This window comes from Patagioenas fasciata, chromosome 2 (genome assembly GCF_037038585.1).
Source record: "Patagioenas fasciata isolate bPatFas1 chromosome 2, bPatFas1.hap1, whole genome shotgun sequence".
Classification (NCBI taxonomy): Eukaryota; Metazoa; Chordata; class Aves; order Columbiformes; family Columbidae; genus Patagioenas; species Patagioenas fasciata.
This window is the reverse complement of record NC_092521.1, coordinates 78,967,155-78,985,624: the sequence shown is the minus strand read 5'-3', so window position 1 is coordinate 78,985,624 and position 18,470 is coordinate 78,967,155. Positions and strand designations below refer to the sequence as shown.

The window sequence follows — 18,470 nt, the reverse complement described above, 5'->3', positions numbered from 1 at the left end:
GGAGTAGCTGGGGGGGGTCCCCGCAGGCAGCGCCGGGGCTCACTCAGGCGGTCACAGCAGCGCTGGGTGGCCCTGGGGGTCTGTGCAACCCCAGGAGGGGCGGCGCGGTTGGCGTCGCTGCGGGTTTGGCGTCCGTTTCCCAGCCCCGAGCGGCACCTCGTGTTCAGTGGAAACCGGGACTGGAGTGGAAAGTGAAAAAACAACAACCCAACGGCAGGGTCGGCAGGGGGAGCCCCTCGCCATGGCAACGGCACCGGGCGATGGAGGCAGCGGCGGGGCAGCGGCAGGGCCCGACCGCCTCCGGCCCTGCGGCCCGGCCCGACTCGAGGGCGCAGCCCCTTGCCAGGTCCGGCCACCGCCACGACGAGCCGGGACAGCCCCTGGCCTCGCCGGAGAGCGGCAAGGAAATGCAGGTGCAGCGGGGGTGGGTGGGTGTAGGGGCAGCGCTGAGGGGCCGGCTGGCTCTTGCAAACAAACACACACAAAAATGCAGAGAAAAAGAGAGGGGGACCGTGGCCGAGCGTCCCGGGGCGGGCGCGCCACTCCCTGTGGAACCCCTCTGGTCCGGCCGGCCGGGAGCCCGGGAGATGCGACTCCGACGTCTGACGGAGACCCGGCGGGGGAAATCCGTGTTCAGGGGAGGCTGTGCGAGTAGAAGGAACTTCCTAGCGTTTGGAGTCTGCGTGGAAAAAATGTAGTTTTAGAGCGGTTCTTATTTGGTAACTTTTTTTTTCCCCCGTAAGATTTTTTGTGGGACAAGGCGCCCTGCAAAGGCTGCGTCCAGAGGCTGTTTGCACGTATGTAACTCGTTTTGTACGGCAGAGGCGTTAGTGATTATCTCGTTGATTTTCTGATGTGCCGATATGTGTTGATAAAAGAAGATAACCAGGGTAATTTCCGCTGTTACCTTCTCAGAGAAGATATTTTTATCTGTGATGAAATTCATAAACTTTGGTGGCTTATAAACAAAATACTTGTTGCTGTGTTTTTAAGAGGGGAGCTGTTTGTAAGGGTAATTGTCTTGTGACAAGACTTCAGGTAGGAAAATACTTAAGGTTCTTCTTTCAGTAGTTTCTGAGTCCTCAATGTATGTAAAATCAGGAAACTTCGCAGTGTGGTCTTTAACTATTAAGGGAAGCTAACTTGATTAGCTTTTCCTGGAAGGTGTGTGTAGTTAATAGATCCCAGGTATGACTGGATTCCATAAGATTTCCATAGTGTTAAAGCAATAGAAATGCACCTCAGTCTTAACTTTTTTAATAGCTCCCAGGAGATGTTCCAAAACCATTCAGGCTGATATTTCTGTAGAGTTACAAATATAACAAGTTATTGTGCCTATCTCTTGTAAGAGTAAATGGTTTACCAGGACACCTGTACTAATGAAACTTTAAACTTTCAAGTCATGAGAGTCAGCCTTATGCTATGGTAATGCCATTTACAATACCCTACAGTTTTGTTAAAGACATTATTTGGTTTACAAGAGATTAATTAAGAAAATATAATTAATAAAGTAGTTGATATGTGAAGCTAAGGATAAAAATGAAGGCACTACCTCTTTATTAACATTCATTTAAATTTTGATCATAGCATTATTCACTTGAGAAATTGACAGCTGCTTTTTCCTTTGACTTTCATGGATATGTAGCTGTGAGATTTAGTAGTCAGAACTTTTTTTTTTTTTTTGTGTGTAGTTTGATTATATTTATAATTTAGCATCTTCACAGGCTGTAAAATTTTGCTTTTGTGCAACTTGGAAATTAAGTCCATATTAGCAAGAGATGTGTCTTGTTCTGTCTCTTTTCTAGAATGAGGCTTGATGATGTAACTTCTCAATGACCAAAAATGTTTTCCTGTGTTTTAGCAGCCTATCTGTTGCAGGGAATGGGGTGGAGGAAGATAGAAATGAAGGATGATTCCTTCCTCACCTGAGCAATTCACAGTTTAACCATGAAAGACTAGAAAGCAGCTGTTTTGTGCAGGGTGACTTGCCTACAAGGAAGTTTTCATTAAACAGACCAACATAATAATTGTTAACCTTTTCACTTCTACCTTAAATTTGGGGATGTTCAGGGACAGTAGCCCATGTGTAAAAAAAGAATCCTTTTCTACTGCTTCCCCAGTGGATGTGTAGTGGATTTGTAAAATAATAATGGGAGATACGTAACAAATGCCTCTCTGGCAGTTTCCCAGCAAAACAAAATTAAGACACTAAAAATTGCTCAATATCAAGTACAGAGTAGTGTAAACAAGGAAAAGCATTTGATGTATCAGTGAAAATAAGGGAAAACATTTAAGACTGTGACAACTGTTTGGCAACAATGTTATTGAAAGAAATAAAATGCCCCGGTGTCCCATAAAAGATAAAATTTCAGCCTAATTCTATATGCCATAATGTTGGCATTGTCCTGATAGAAAACAATCCTTTAACTTTATTAAAATTTCTGTTCCAAACCAAACAAAACACAGAAGAGGCCATGGCTGTGGCAGATTGCCGCAGAGTCAGATTGCTGTAAATCAATGAATTAATGTACACATGCTGCAGCAGTTATAAGGCAGCAAGTCATTGATAAGAAAAATCGCCAATGTACTTCAAACTGAATAAGGACAGAAAGCTGCATAATTTGTGTCGTTTTGAGGAAGCATGCAAAATTGCAAGGAGAGATGGTTTAAGGTGTGAACTGGAAAGAAAAAGTGGATGAAAAGAAGGATTGATTTCTATGATGTGCAATGAAGAAAGATAATTTTTTTCCTGCTTTTGTGCTTGTATTATTTTTAGGCAATGATTTAATATCTTTGATCAGGTTAAAGAGTATACTTTTATTAATTGGTTGCAGACAAACCATTGGATAGAGTTACTGGTATCAAAGCACGCAGCAAATTGCCTGAGGCAGCTGTTACTGGCGTATAAGATGGCTGAAGTAATCTTAATAATGGCTAACGATAGCTAACCTGCTGGAAGATAGGAAAACGTGCTTTTTGTTTTCATCACCATTAGAATAGTAGAAGAAATTAAAAGAATATGCAGCAGTGGAAAGAGGAACCAATGTGATAGCATGTCAACTACAGGTAGATTTCCTTAATTTTCTAACAGGTGTTTCTAATGAAAAGAAACCAAAAAGCCGAGTATGCTGTCTTGTTTGGAACATGGTGACAGTTGAGCAATATGTCAATACAGTTATCATTTGCGAAATGTATTTGGACAAAGTACAACATCAAATGTTTATATGGGAAAGAAAGATGTTTCTTAGCCAGAATCAGGCTGTGAATGGTTAAAAGAATGACACGAGGTCACTACTGATTTCAGTTTTCAGTAGCCAAGTTATATACTTGAAAACACAAAATAGACACAGGACACATTTCCAAAGAACTATGTCTGGTAATGAAGGAATGTGTCTCATCATTACAATTAATATTCAGAATATTTACAGGTATGGAAGACCTCAGTTTCTTAATCTAGATCAGACAACGTGTTGTACTCCGAACACATCAAGAATGATAAACCTCCATGACAAGTAACAATTGTGTACTACAGGAGCAGAAAGAGGTTTAATAAGGTTGGAAGCTACAGGGCATCTTGCATTTTGTCCAGTCTCCTCCACTCTGAATATACAGGGGAGAGATGGCAAGCTGAGGAAGCTGCAATTGCACAGCTCTGGTTGCTCAGCAACAATTCCAGCTTTTTACTGTGTGTACAAATGCAGGCAGTAGCAGTGGTGCTGTTTCCAGAAAGGTCTCTTTTATGCCAAAGGAGTAAATTCCTCTCTGACACAGCTGGAAGTTATGACACATAGACATGGGCTGCCTTGCGTACAGCTCTGAAAGCCCAGGATAACTTATGACTTTGCATTATTTCCACTTCTGTGGAACTGCATGGTTTTGGCATTTGTTTATGTAATATTGAAGTTTGAAATCTGTACTTTAATGCCAAACCTATGTAAAGGGAAATGCTTGCTCACTGGCAAATATAGTTCCATTTCTGTTCCTAGATGTTTGAGTATATGTTCAAAATACCTGAAGAGTGTCGAAGTGAAAACCTAGGGTTGAAGAGTGGTGCAAGAGACAGTGCTGGGTGACTTCTGGCTCGGTGCTGTTGGAACACTGATGCCGAAAGGCTTCAGCTGGTTCAGTGTAACTGCATGACAAAAACGGGCACGATAACATCAACAGTTCTAGGAAATAACCACATAGCTCACATACTGATGTATTTCTGGGGAACTGGGTGGATCGTAGGGTATTAGGAGTAGTGGATTAAAAATGAATAAAAAAGGTAAATGCAGAGAATGGCACTTGGCATTGCTTATGTCTTCTAGGGTAAAGAAGGGCAGGCTGAGATACAGAAGATTTCTTGGGGGATTTTTCAGGACAAAAAAACCCCTCTTCATTTCTTCAATATTTTGAGTACAGATTTGCCCTCAAGTATTTACTCCAATTGTACTCAAATTGCTTGTTTCTGGAGAAACAGAAGGGAAGTGCCCTCTGAGAAGATGTCAGAGTTGTTCAGGACTCCTAGAAAAGCTGAAGAGATTGCTAAAGTGTCATAATGAAAAATAATATAGAAAAATAATATAGTATCAAGAATATTAAAAACTCAGGGTTCCCAAACCAATAAATCCTTTATGATGTCATGTGTTGACTTGTATCTTCTAATCTGAACACTGCAACAAATTTTCTCTTATGGTTCCCATGCCATTGTTCTTGTGCCTTGCACCCATGAACCCAATAGCATTGTTACAGCACATTGAGGAATGGTCTAAATTGCAATTCTTGTAGCAACTTAAATGATTTTCCTTTTATTAGCAGAACACAAGGGAAGCTGGTATTTTTTGACTGAAATATGTGACCTGAGCCTCTGTTTGTTGGATAATAGTTTATAAAAGAAAATATAACAATTTTTTCCGTAGCACATGTGAACACAATGAAATTAAAGGACCATCAGATTTTTACTACAGAAAAAAGTGGTTTATTTAGCAGATGATAATGGGTGGAGTAGGGAAGCTACAACTGCTAAGGGATTACAAGATCATAACATGGATGTACAATCAGCTGTCTGAAGTTGGAGGCAGTAGGATGTAGTTGATTCCTAAAAATTCGTATACCTAACCCATTTTAAACTTCCAGTATAGAGAAAATAACATGAATTCTGCCTTTTCTGAAATTCATTTGTGTCCTGGTTTTGTTAAAAAACAAGTTTCTCTTTTAGTGAATTTGCCTGTCAGCTAAAGCCTTCATATTAGCTGCATTTTCCTGGAAAACCAGATACATGTTTTGGCAAACATAGCAATGGAATGCGAAGTTATGATAACAATTGATACACACCTTGTGAGAGTGGCAACGAGAAACAGGTGACCAAGAAACTGACCAACTGTGGATAACATCCCGTTCACATGAATACTTCATATAAAAGTGGGAGATCATGAGGATCTTGTCCCTTTTCCTTCTTTTCCTTTTGCTTATGGCCAACATTAGGAGAGGACCTTGCTAGTCGTCCCTGTGAACTGAGGCCTAGTGAGAGGCTGAATCCAGCTCCAGTTGGCTGCAGAGTCCAATCCAGGATTTCGGGTACCAGCTCTGCAGTTGCTGAGACTTTCAAGATTGGTTTTGTATATTTTGTATTATCTTCTCTATTCTTATTAGTAGCATTAGTAAAACATTTTTAATTTTTCCAACTCTCTTCTCTCTGTCCTTCTTTTCCTCCCGATCGCCTTAGTGGGAAGGGGGGAGAGGGAGGGGCTGAAGAGGGGGAGAGTGGGTTAACAATACATCTGCCAGGGTTTTATTGTCACCCTACAATCAAAACCTTTGACAATTTGACACATCTTAAGACAGGAAAATGTGGAAATCAGGATTTCTTGTGGATATTTCTAATGATCAACAGTTGGAAAAAGAAACAAAACTTGTCCTCTTCCTGCTCTGAATTGTTTTCTGCTTTCAAAGTGTTTGACTTCCTCAAGAAAAAAGCTTAGTATGTGTGGTGGATTGTTTATCAATATAAATTAAGTCAAGAAACAGAACTCCTCTGTATTAAATAATATATTTTAATTTCCTATGAAATTTGGAGTATGTTGTACAAAGACGTATAAGTGAGGAGTTCCTATTGACAAAGATTTCTTAGCAGGATATGAAGCTGATGGTATATATAGATTCTAGTGGTGAAAGATTTTGTTTGAGGAGAGGGAGAGACAATGCTCTTCCCAGTGTGGCCAGGTACAGCAGTGATGGGTCCCAGCTGAGCACTCTCTTAGGGTGGCCTGGTGGTGCCTCTGGTGCAGCATGTGGCAATGGTAAAGGTGAGGATCCTGATGATGACTCTCCACCCTGTGTTTTCTCTGGGACCTGTTTGATTTTCCCATTGACTGATACTGCTGATTGGAGTATGCTAATCAAATACAGATATTGCACATTGGTTGTTAAATCTTTTTGCACACATATTATCCAGTAATGTTTACCACGCATCTCTATGACTACTTTCTGCTTTGTTGTACATTATGTTTGGTTTTCTGTGATGTAAACTAAAATCTTCAAAGACAATAGGCAAAGAAAGGAGGAAAGTGAGGAGGGGTGATACTTTTGGCAGAGGGAATGGCTTCCCATGAGAAGCACTGTAACAGTAGTGTTGGGGTTTACTGGTGCTGGCTATGGGGAATTACAGCACAAGAGCAACAGCACTGGAACAGCAAGGCAAAGAAAATACAGCACAGAGGCTCTGGAAAACCCCTCCCTGGCAGCTTGAGTGTAAGGTCCCAGAGCTGCAAGTATTAGTGACATGAAAGCACCTGGAGATACCACACAGCAAGCAGTTTTTAGATTTGTTGGAATTTAAAACCTGAAGCTTAAATCTACTAAAATACACCAAGGGATTGTTACAACCTGAAGAAAAAGGTGAGTTTCACTTTACATGTGGTAGGGTTATTGCATCTCCCTCTCAGATGATGCTGTCTAGCCTCTGGACAATTATTTCACTGTGGTGGAGAGGGAATTCCTACTATAAGCTGAGAAGCTGGGGTTTCACCAGTGTTGGTTTAGCTGCATACAGGCAATGCATTAACTTCAGTGAAAAGCTTTTGGAATCTTATTCTGTCTTCTCAGGAGAACTGTTATAAGAGTATTCAGGTAAGAGAGCCCTTTTGAAATTTGAGGAATATGTGAATAATGGCGATTGGATGTAAACTTCCCCCTGCCCTGCCCCAAATTACGGTATAGTAGTCATAGGATCATACTCAGAAAAAGGCACTGTAAGTGCTAAGTAGAAGAGGAATCTTGATACAATGGTATATTAGGGAACAAACTTCAAAGGTGCATTCAAAGTAGCAGTCTAAATCCTGGGTTAATAAATAAACAAACCTTCAGAGGCTTAGAGAAAGAAGTGCCTTGTCAGAAGATGACTGGTTTCAGAAAGAACCAAAGACAAAAATTTTACTAAGCAGAGAGGGGAAAAAAAAAAAGTACACTGCAGAAAATAAATATGCATCTGTGGCCTGTATTTGTTGCCTTTTTGTTTCTCCAGAGAAAGCAGACACTGCTATGTTGGCTAGTTGGTAAATATTAAGTTTTTCATGCTATAGCTGCTACTGCTAAAACTTGCCAACAGAGTGCTTTTTGTTATTAGTAAATGAATTGGGCAGCTTAGATCAAATACACTCAGTTGTTGCAGCTCTGTTTCATTGAATTTTTATCAAACTTAAATTGTAAGGAAATGAATAGGTAAAAGTTGCATTAAATGCAATCTTGTTTGCTGGTAAGTAACTCCAAATGTATAGATTGAAAAATGAGCAATAGTTTCTTAAAATCTACTTGGAAGTAAATGTTGGTTGAGAAGGTTATAACCTTGTTAAATAAATTTTAAAAGAAGCACCCCACACTTCCACCCCCATCATTTTCTACATTTTGCAATATATGTGTTGAAGGAGGAGTTAATTTTCTTTAATTGTACATATGTTAGTAAACTATGGGGAGGGAGAGGAAACAAGGAAGACATTTTACTTGCAATATTTTCAAACTAAAGACTTGTATGAGCTAGTAATGCAGCTGAACAAATAGCACTTTCTGAGTTACTGTGGAAGAAGTGCAATGAAACTTCTATTTTTAGCTACTGCATATAGATCTTTTCAAAGATGGACAGGTAGGCCCATCTGAAACCAAGATTAGTAGGAATGATCCAAAGAACAACTGGAGGTTGAAATAACTTTCTCGTGACTGGAAAGGAAACACCAAGGTCAGCAGAGCTACTGGACTGTTTTAATGAATGTGTTGCTCATAATGGAGTGATATAGTACAGTGGAAATACCTTTTCACGAAATCTGTAATGATACAGAGATGTTGCACACAGGTTATTTGCATCCTGATTGCTATATGGTCCAACTTTATGGTTTACAGTTGGACTCAATGGTCTTAAAGGTTTTTTCTGACCAAAATGATTATATGATTCTATAACTTACCCAATATTAGTACAGCATGCCTCAGCTACAGAGCTAGCATCTGTATCTACAGCATTAGATGTGATTTTTCTCATGACCCATAGGTCAGATGAGCGAGTGTGAGGTTGGTGCAGCTGTGAGTGGAATTTTAAAAAGCTTTAAAGCAATTTAGTTCAGCAGTGTTTGAACAACTGTAATAGCTGTTGATTGCAGTACAAAAGTACTGCTAAACGCATGTGGTGAAAAAGCCTCAATTCAGCACAAGTAATCAAAAACTTCAAAATGTTAATATTGCTGATTAAAGGGGACATGAAAATTTCACCACTGGAACTGTTTTACCTGCTACTGTGTGAATCCAGCTACATTTCTGGTGCTGTCAACTAAGCTTAAGTTGGATTTGGGGCATGGAGTAACTTGCAGGGCTCGAATCAGATGGTCTTACCTGATTGCCATTGATAGCCAGACAAAAATGTGAGTTTTTAATTGTCAAAACCTTTGTTGATTATTCCATGGAAAACAAATTATCCAAATGGACACCTTTTTATTAATACTAAGCTACCCAGAATCATTCTAGGTTAGTACAATCAAGCTTTTATTTATTGATTTACTTATTAACTTATATGATTTGCATGCTAACAAAAAATCACGTGTGTATCCTTAAGGCTTATGCTGCTGAATCTCCTTGCAGGTGTAGTAAATAAAGAACAGTAGAAAAGAAAATATGAAGCCAGTTGGCATGGCCTGCTGACAGCCAGTTGGAGAGTCCATAACTTCCAAATGTGAAGCAGAATGGAAACACTTCTTGGCTTAGCACTGCATGCTACACAGATAATTAGCAATTCTTTACACTAAAAATCATAGCTATTTATGTTCTTTTCTTGAAGATAAGTGCTTCATTTAATATAGTGAATTTCTGCAGATGGCAGAAGGAAAATATTTATGGCTTTCTAGAAAATACAGAGCAACATTATCTATTACCATTGATTTGGTGACCTCATAAGACAAAGCAGTCTTCAGAAATACAGTATTACAGCTTCTGCTGTTGTGCTGATTGAGAAGCTGAAATTTTAGTTCTAACGTGGATAAGGATGTACTTACAACCTTTATGATGGTATACTAATTTTTTTTTCAGAACAATGTGCATGTCGTAAAGTGTGATAGTCAATTCTTACAGATAAATGGTGATGAATAGCGCTTCTAAAGGAGGTTTCTGCAGAAGGAAAGTATGCTTAGACTGTATTAGGATTAGAGATATATACAGGTGTTTAAAAAAATGGACCCAATTTGAAATTGCTATATCTCTGCAACCATGAACCATCCGTGAATTAAACTCCTGCTGCTTGAAAGGACAGGACATAGATTTTCAAATGATTACTGCTCAACTTGATAATTCGTTAAACAGTTTGTAAGTTTTTGTGTAATTGTAACATATTGCGATCATGAAATATACTGCTTTGAAACTGGGTCCATTTTTTTGAAACACCCTGTATTTCAGCTGCTGTGTAATGTAGCAGTCTTTATGGTACAATAATTCTCAACATAAATTTTGCCATTATGGACCAACTTGTATAGTATTTACCTCTGTGTAGATTACAGATAGGTTCATGTAGTGTTCATTTTTTTCTTCTGATTGCTGAACTTCTACCACAGTAGCTGAAATAAATCTGATTTTCATCCCTTCCTTGAGCAGGAATCCTTAGGGATTGTCAAGTAGTTGCATACCTCTAAAGGCTGATGTAAAGATTAAGATAACTGTACTGAGACCACTTGATGAACACAAGAATTCAGTGTTTGGATTGCAACACTGTCGTCGCTGCTTAGACAATTTGGATAATCATAACACCATATATTAATCCTACATCCATGCTTGTTAACACGGAACAACAAGGATATTTGGAAATTATTAAAAACATTTTCTCAGATTCTGCCTGACTTTCTCAGATTCTACCTTGACTTTTGGAGGCTTGGCTGTCTTAATAGTGAAATTATATTTTCAATATAAAAATGAATGGATGTCTATAATACAGGACATGTAGTCTGATGAGAGATTATATAGTCATGCTTAATGTCAGTACTTTTGTAGTGAGCTAAGTGGACAGGTTGCTCCTTACTCTGTCCAGAGAGATAACCAAGCTGCAGGAAACTATCTGTGAAAGGTCTATATCTAATGCAAATGACCAAAGCCTGGGGACTTGAGTATGTGTAAAAATACTCAAGGTGCTATAAAATGTACATGTGAGTATGTAGCCTTTTACAGCTAGCTAATTACCAGAGATCAACATACTAAAAATGATTTTCTGATAGTTTTGAAATCAAACGTATTAATATGCTTTTTCTTAATCTAGATGGGAAAAGCCTTGCAGAACAATTAAGATGGCAAACACATCCCCACCCTCCTAATATTATCTATTCCAGGATTTGAGTACTCTGCTGTGGTTGCTGGCAAGCTTCTTACATCACTGTTTCTTTGCAAAGATTCTATCTCAGTTCTTTCTCCCCTGGTGCAGAATTCTGATTTAGCGGCTCCTAGTAGCTGTGCAAATAGCAAATGGTAAGGCAGAATCAGGTACTTTGTTATTTCAAGGTTGTTGTTTATTGGTTGTTTTTTTTTTTTTTTTTTTTTTTTTTTTTTTAAATCTGGAGATGGTTACTAGTAAGATATCAATGTGACCCACTGAGGCAGCAAAATGACATAATTTGGAATCCTGAGTGGATTGAACAGATGAATTAGTTGCAGTTCTGGAAATGTGGGTCAGAGCACAAGCCTAATTTGTTATGAAACTTCATATTTGATGGCTGACATACTTTCCGTGTTGCTGTTTGGATTTGGTGTTCTGGTAGTGCCAGTTATGCAGCTGTGTAGGCATGATTGCTTGTACTAAAAATAGACATAATGTTAGGCCTTTTGTAAAACAGACAAGTGAATCCGTTTATTGGGGGTCAAAAGGAATGTGTTTTTACTATGGACTACACATAGTGATCTGGAGGCTTGGACAACTTGCTCAGTGTGAATTCGAGGCAGTTGGAAAACCGTTGAAGTTTGTGGTAGAATACCTTCAGTGCAGCATTCTAGCAGACAGGTGGTTTGGATTTCTTGCATAGAACTGCAAGAGTTTGTTTGTTTTTTTTTTTTTTTTTCCCTTGGTCAGGGTACTCAGCTGCAGTTTCATCTCCAAAACAACACATAGGCAAATGGAAAGAAAGTTAAACTGTGTTCTAATTTAGGTCTCACAGGGATGTGACAATTTTCAAATCAATTTATGTTTTGACTAATATTTCTCTACTAATATGTAATATTATATGTTCAATCATTTCATCATAAAGGAAGCGCTAATAATAGTGAAGTAAAGCAAGATTTTATATGTAACTGGAGCTAAAGAATAGTTTAAACTTTGTGACCATCCTGAGTAAGCTTTGGGTTAATATGCTATCCGACCTGGGAGGTATTCCGTTTTGATGGTATGGAAATTAAAAAGACATTTAGCCTGCCCTGCTGACTGCTGAGAGAATAGTTCTAAACTGGACTGTTTATTTGCCTAAGAAAAGCAAAACACAGGTGAAATCTCTTCAGAACTGGTCCCTGAAGTTTTGAGGTATAAATCAGCACCAACTAATGAAAAAATGTGGAGTTGGATGAGTGTGAGTCTTTTGAATTTGGAGTTAACTTTTGAAAATACATGCCTTAATACTAAAGCAATTATAATTTAATAAAAAATGCTGAATCCAAAAATATGCTGCCAAGTTAATGAGTAAGAACACCCTACATTAGCTTCCTGGCAGGGCCTGCAGGGAAGAAAACCGAACTTTATTTCTAAGGTTAAATGAGCAACAAGTTAATTAGTCTATGAACTGTTGTTACACTGATGCTTTGTTTGCCATGCAGCAGCTTGAAAAGGACATCTTTAAATTGTTTAGTTCTAGGCAACAGCTACTCAATATCATCATTTGCAGTTCTGTTGCAGATGGTATCACAGTGCCATGTCTGCATAGGAAGCTGTGAGCTACTTTGCTGTAGGAATGGCTGTCCTGTATGTGTGTGTATATATATGTATTAAGTATTGTCTGTTAGAGATTTTTCTAACTATAACCAAAGACTTGCTGAATCCCCTTTTTTGACATAGAGTCCCAAGAACTTCTGGAGTGACAGGGAAAAATGGGGGAAAACTAGTTGGTGCTATAAGAAAGAAAAAGTAGATGCCACTGTATTTATGTCTGAAATGTAATCTGTGGTAGTTTGAAAAGTCATCAGACTGAATTTTTGATGGGTAAACATTGCTTCCAAGGGAAGTAATCCTCAAGAATTCTTCTAAAAAGACAAGTTCAAGCGTTGGATCCTCTTCCACAAGAAACCTTGGACTTGGCTGCCTGTTTTATGCTGGAGACCCTTATTTCTGCTTCAGAAATATGTGAATGAGAGAATGAGGACCTCAGAGCTGGTTTTCCTCTGAAGGAGCAGTATGAGGAAGAAAAGGGATAGAAAAACATTCTCATGAAATGCTAACCAATTAGGGAACCTTTATGTGATAAACCAATCCAACCACGCAAATGTGAAGAACAGGTGCAAAATTTGGGTTGGGTTCCAGACCTCTGAGTGTATGCTTAACTGCTTCTCTCAAAGAAGAGCAATCCAGACAAGCTAGGAAGGCTGTAGAGCTTTAGGATGGAGTTTTACGTTCAGACTGATCCTGCTTCATGCTTTGTTGAAACCAGAGAAAATGGTCTGCATCTTGCACTTTCCTTGTCCCAGGCTCAGCAGTTATGTGATGATTGTGATGATGGAGTAAACGTGTTCAGTTAACCAGATAAGAAGATGAAGAAAAATCTTGCCTTTTTTTGCTAGTGTTGTTGTGTGTTTTTCTTTTTTTTTTTTTTTTAAAGAAAACAGCTGTCTCCTCATTTTCTGCCTTAATTCTAGTGAACAGTTTTGAGTTTTCAGTTCATGTGATGTCATGTATGTGTAATTGAGTTCTTGTTCAGGATGATCACTAGTTTCTATATGTTAGCCAGTTGTTTACAAAGGTAGAAACAGACTTCATGGTACTAGTGATCAGCTCAGAGACCATCAGTTTATATGTCAAATCAGGATTAAGGTTCTTTTTCTATTTGCCTACACTGAATTTTCATCCACTACTCTAACACATAGTTGCTCCCTCTTGGAAGGTCCTGTCATTCTTTGTGACCATCCTTATTACCTTTAATGACTTGGTTTTATTTGCAGACTTTGTCGCTCTCACAGCTTTTCCCTTTTCCACCTGACTACGTTCAGATGCCTGAAGATCCTCACTGGTGACTTATTGCTGCAAGAACAAACAATTTTATTCCTGTCTTCTCCTTCCCAACAATTAATCAAGTTCTTTATATCTGAAGGGCAATTTCCCTCATGCTTCTCCTAAAAGCATTTGACAATGGATCTTTTTGAAAGCTTTCTGCAAATCCAGGTCATGTAGATCAATCTTCTATACATGAATGCTTATTAACCTCATCAGTGAACCTCAGCAGTTCGAGTGTTTCCCTCTTCCACAGAAACCTTGTTGACTTTTCTTTGGGAAATGAAATTATTTGAGCTTATCCTTAATTCTGTTCTTTATTATAATGCCTGTTATTTTATCTAGTCAGACTTCCTCATCAGTCCTCTGATACTGATGCGGAGTACACATCACATTAAACATGTTTGGTCTTTTGTCTTCGAGTTCCTTTAGAATTTTTGAGTGACTATCCATCTCATCCATTACTTGCCATTGATACTTTTTTTTTGGTCAACTTACTGTTCTTAATGTGTTGCCATTTATATGAAGGGTTCGTATGAAGGAAATATTGAACTCTTCTGCTGAGAAAATATATACAAATTTAGTAATCTTCTTTTGCATTCTTGCAGTATTATGATTTCTCTTTTTTTTTTTTTTTTTTTGAAGATGTTCTGAGAGGTTTCCTACTTCTGTGATGCACTATGAAAGAGATCTCATTGTCAGCACTTTGTATCTCTTATCAGCTGTTATTCAGACTGCTTCACATTGCCTAATTGCATCTTTGTCTAAGCTGTCAGGGTTTAATCCACCTGGATTTTTTTTCATATCATTGTTGTTCCAGCTTTTTGGAGAATGCCTTCTTGCTTTTATTCTTTAACTATGCTTGCTGGTTTATGCTGACTTATGCTCTACATTTCTAATATGGTATCATCTGACTGCATGGAATTTTATTTTTTTTAATTAGCTTTTGTCAGTGTTGTGGGGTGGTTGAATTTTGTGTTTAATTCTCTCTAACACTAGCATTTTGAACCTGAAATTGTGCCCTTTTAGGGACTAAGGCAGGAGTTACTTACCTTCTTCTATGACAAACTTTCTATGACTATTAATGATGTCTTGGAGTTTTATTATCAGCATTATAATCTTAGATGGTATTTCCTTAGTGTACATGGAGACAGCTGAAGTTTCTTGCTGATGCTGTTTCGTGCCATGGTGACACCTCTCATCGCTGTCAGCATGCCACAGTCAATGCTTTCATCCTAATCAGGCTGTCAGTAATATAATATGCTATGTCTGTGGTGTTTGTGACTGAGACTTCATTCTGTTTGGCTCTGGTTGGCTTGCTAGATTATTTGAACACCAAGCTCTTCCACAGTGGTATATGTTTTTCCATGTTTCCTGCACAGTAAATACCTTGACATATAGTACAATGTACTGATGACACCTGCCTTATGCTGAGTTTCCAGTGCTGTTTTATAGCACATTATGTAGTTATAGCAATGTTTTTGTTCGAAGATAGCATCCCAGTTCCACCAACAATGTTTCTAGTATACTTGTGCTCAGGTAGAAACAAGCGTGCGCCCTGGGCAGCCTGTTCCAGTGTTCTCTCACCCTCATTGAGAAGAAGTTTATTCTCAAATTTAAGTGGAACCTTTTGTGTTCCAGTTTGTACGCGTTACCCCTTGTCCTATCATTGATACTTGCATGGTTACTTGAACTGAAGTTGTCTGCCCTCGCAATAATGTCTCTTCATTTGGTAAGACCCACGTATCCTGATGTCTTGTTAAACAGAAGTCTAATTATGTATCTGCCTACTTAATATGTTCAGTGTTTTGTTTTTAAGTTTTATTTTCTTAGCAGTGGATCGAATAGTCAAGCACATCCTGAAGAACAAATGTCTTACCATAAGCAGAACAGGGAATTATACTAGAACTTCCTACATGATAGATTAATTCTTTAAGCAGTACTTTCATCATAGAAGGCTGGTTGGGCAGCAAGATGACATTATTGTAGGCTAAAATCTTAGCTGTATCTGTTACCTTATCAAACAAGTAAGATGAAGAGAAGTTGCATTTTTTCAGCTATGATGGCCTTTTTTTGTTGTTTACTTGTTTGATCTGGAGATACTAGGTGGCTGACAAATTGTACACTTGTCAGATGTTTAAGACAAAAAGCTTTTTTTGGAATGACAAGCAACCCAAATGCCTACTGATGGTAAAGTTTAGCCTTTCTCCACAAAGCAGTCAAAAATCCTTTCCTTAATTAAAGGTATCAAAGCTTCAGTGTTATTTGACTTTGAAAGCAGATTGAGGTAAGATAGTCTGCTCTTAGCTTTGGTTGTTCTCATTGCAGCTGCATGAAAAAAATGCAGCAGAGTAGGATATGGTTTTATAGAAGTTCCTCCACTTCCATTCTATGTAGATTTTCATTTGTGATTTGCAGGTGGTCATTTCCATAAAGGACACTTTCAGTTACGGAATTTTATATGTACTGTATATTGTGGTCTTGTGAAAAACAGCATAAAAGTAATGTACACTTTTGGCTTTTAACCACTAGATGGTAGCTAACTACTATCTGCAATTACCCTTAGTAAAACAAACCTCATTGCTGGAGCTGTGCAGTATAACACTATAAAAAAAAAAAAATCTTTTGACATTGTGAAATGAACTGTCATCTTTCCTAAACTAACATGACAGCTAAAAGGTTTTCCTTGGATGAAGTTGATTGTGCACTTCATGGTTTTGCTGACCTGCATAGTGGTGAGTTACTCCAAATTTGACAATGTTTTGTAGGTTGCTGAAGATGGACAAGGATATCCAGAGATACATGACAGACTAAAATTATTATGAAAATGCTGAGTTATAATACAAGATGGCATATCCTCCTTAATGTATACATTATGTTATTAAAATTTTACCATGGATCTTACACTCCTGAAGCATCTGGGGAGGAAATGTATTTTTCAAATCACAGATCTGATTGTGGATCACCAATGACATAAAGGGTAAAAGAGCAGTTTGTTTGTTTTTTTTTTTTTTTTAAAGTTGATTAAAAACAGCAAGAAAACTTTTTTTTTTTTTTACTCCAAGATGATAAAAAAAGTTTTTTGTAAGTGTTAAATCTGGTGCTGTGATAAACCAAGGAGTTCTTATTAAGTTATTGATTACATTACCCTGCCTCATCAATGACTGTTCTGTTCAAAAATCTTTAAAATAAACCTGGATTATTTGGTCCATTTACATAGCCATGATACATTATTCAAACTAGTGCTCTTGTAGAGGTAAAGCCAATTCCTAAAGCAATATTTTTATAGCAGCTTCAGCAATTATCAGGCTATACCAAACTTAAGGCTGATCATTATTTGTTTTTGTGGCTTGTTAGGCAAAGAAGTGGTACAGGTGATAAGAATCTTGCATATGTTTGCTGACCAAAAGGTTGCTTCTTAGCCTTCTGGGTTGTTGGTTATGTTAAGGCTGTGCCAAATTGGTCTACTAGAAGTCTGGCTTTTCACCCGAGGACAATAGCGACCTGACAATCACAGTTAAGTACTGGCCAAACACTTCATTATTTTCAGTTTTTCTTTTTAACAAATAATGAGCTGGAAGATCACAGGAGGTTGCTTTCCATTAATGTCAAAAATCTTTCCAAGACTCTAACAAGGAGCAGCATGTTATCTGGTACTTTAAATGCAGTCTAGTTAAAAGGTTCTGAATGAGATCTGGTTTGGGATATATTACAACTGCAAAGAGGTTTTCTCTGTAAGTTAATGATTTGTGATTATTTGATATTAACACATATATGGGTCCATTCCATGGGTTAGATTATTCCCTGGCATGATTGTCAGTCATTTTAATTTTGCCAGCCTTTTAATTAATGTAAAAACACTAAATTCCAAGTTATATAAATGACTGAGATTTCTGGATTTTGTTGAAGACTAATTTCTTTGCGGATGATAACTGAGCTGACAGGGATACTCTGCTGGGCCTTCCACTCACAAACAAGAAAGAACTAGTTGAAGATGTGGAGGTCAAGGGCAGTGATCATGAGGCTGTGGAGCTTAAAACCCTGAAAGAAATGAGGAAGATAGCTAGTAGAGTCACAGCCTTAGACCTCAGGACAACAGACTGACTTCTTCAGGGATCTGCTTGGCAGGAGCCTATGAAAGCTCTTCCTTAGAGGGGAACGGGACTGAGAAAAACTGATCTGCAAGAATAACATCTTTGGCATGTAAGGATGAATCACTTAACGTGCAGAAGCAAGAGCAGGCCTTGCAGAAGGCCAGTATGGATAAACAAGTCGACTCTGTCTGAGTTTAAACATGTGAGCTTCCATAGAAGGTAGAATCAGGGATGGGCCACTGAGGAGAAATATAGAGACAGTGTCTGAGGGTTCAGAGATAGAGTTAAGAAAGTTGAGGCTCAACTGGAGTTTGAACTTGTGAGAACGGTGAATGGAAATGAGAATATTTTTTTCTAAGTACACTGGCAGCAAAGTAAGATGTGGACCCACTGCTCAGTGGGACAGCGGACTAATCGACAAGGGACATGGGAAAGACTGAAGTACTCAGTGCCTTTTTTACCTCATTTTTCATGACTTGGGTTTGCCCTCTGACTTTCTAGGTCTTCAAACCATCTTGCAAAATGTGTGGAAGTGAAGGATTATCTATAGCAGCCAAAAAAGTGTCAGGGAGCACTTAAGCCAGTTGGATGTATGCAAGTCCATGGAAGCAGATAAGATGTATCCAAAGGTGCTGAGGGAGGAAAACAATGTCATTTTGAGGCCTCTCTCATCTTTTAAAGACTGTGATGATCTG

The 18,470-nt window shown here is 38.4% G+C and overlaps 1 protein-coding gene across 4 annotated transcripts in view; it reads left to right on the top strand.

The window, feature by feature from the left end:
* Positions 1 to 259: 259 nt before the first annotated feature.
* The window catches only part of DNAH5 (dynein axonemal heavy chain 5), a 147,017-nt gene continuing 128,806 nt past the window's right edge, over positions 260 to 18,470 (top strand). For all 4 annotated transcript variants that reach the window (XM_071804482.1, XM_071804481.1, XM_071804480.1 and 1 more), the window contains exon 1: positions 260 to 413. In XM_071804482.1, coding sequence (XP_071660583.1) covers positions 261 to 413 — 153 coding nt within the window. In that variant the 5' untranslated portion in view covers position 260. The remainder of the gene's footprint in view (positions 414 to 18,470) is intronic.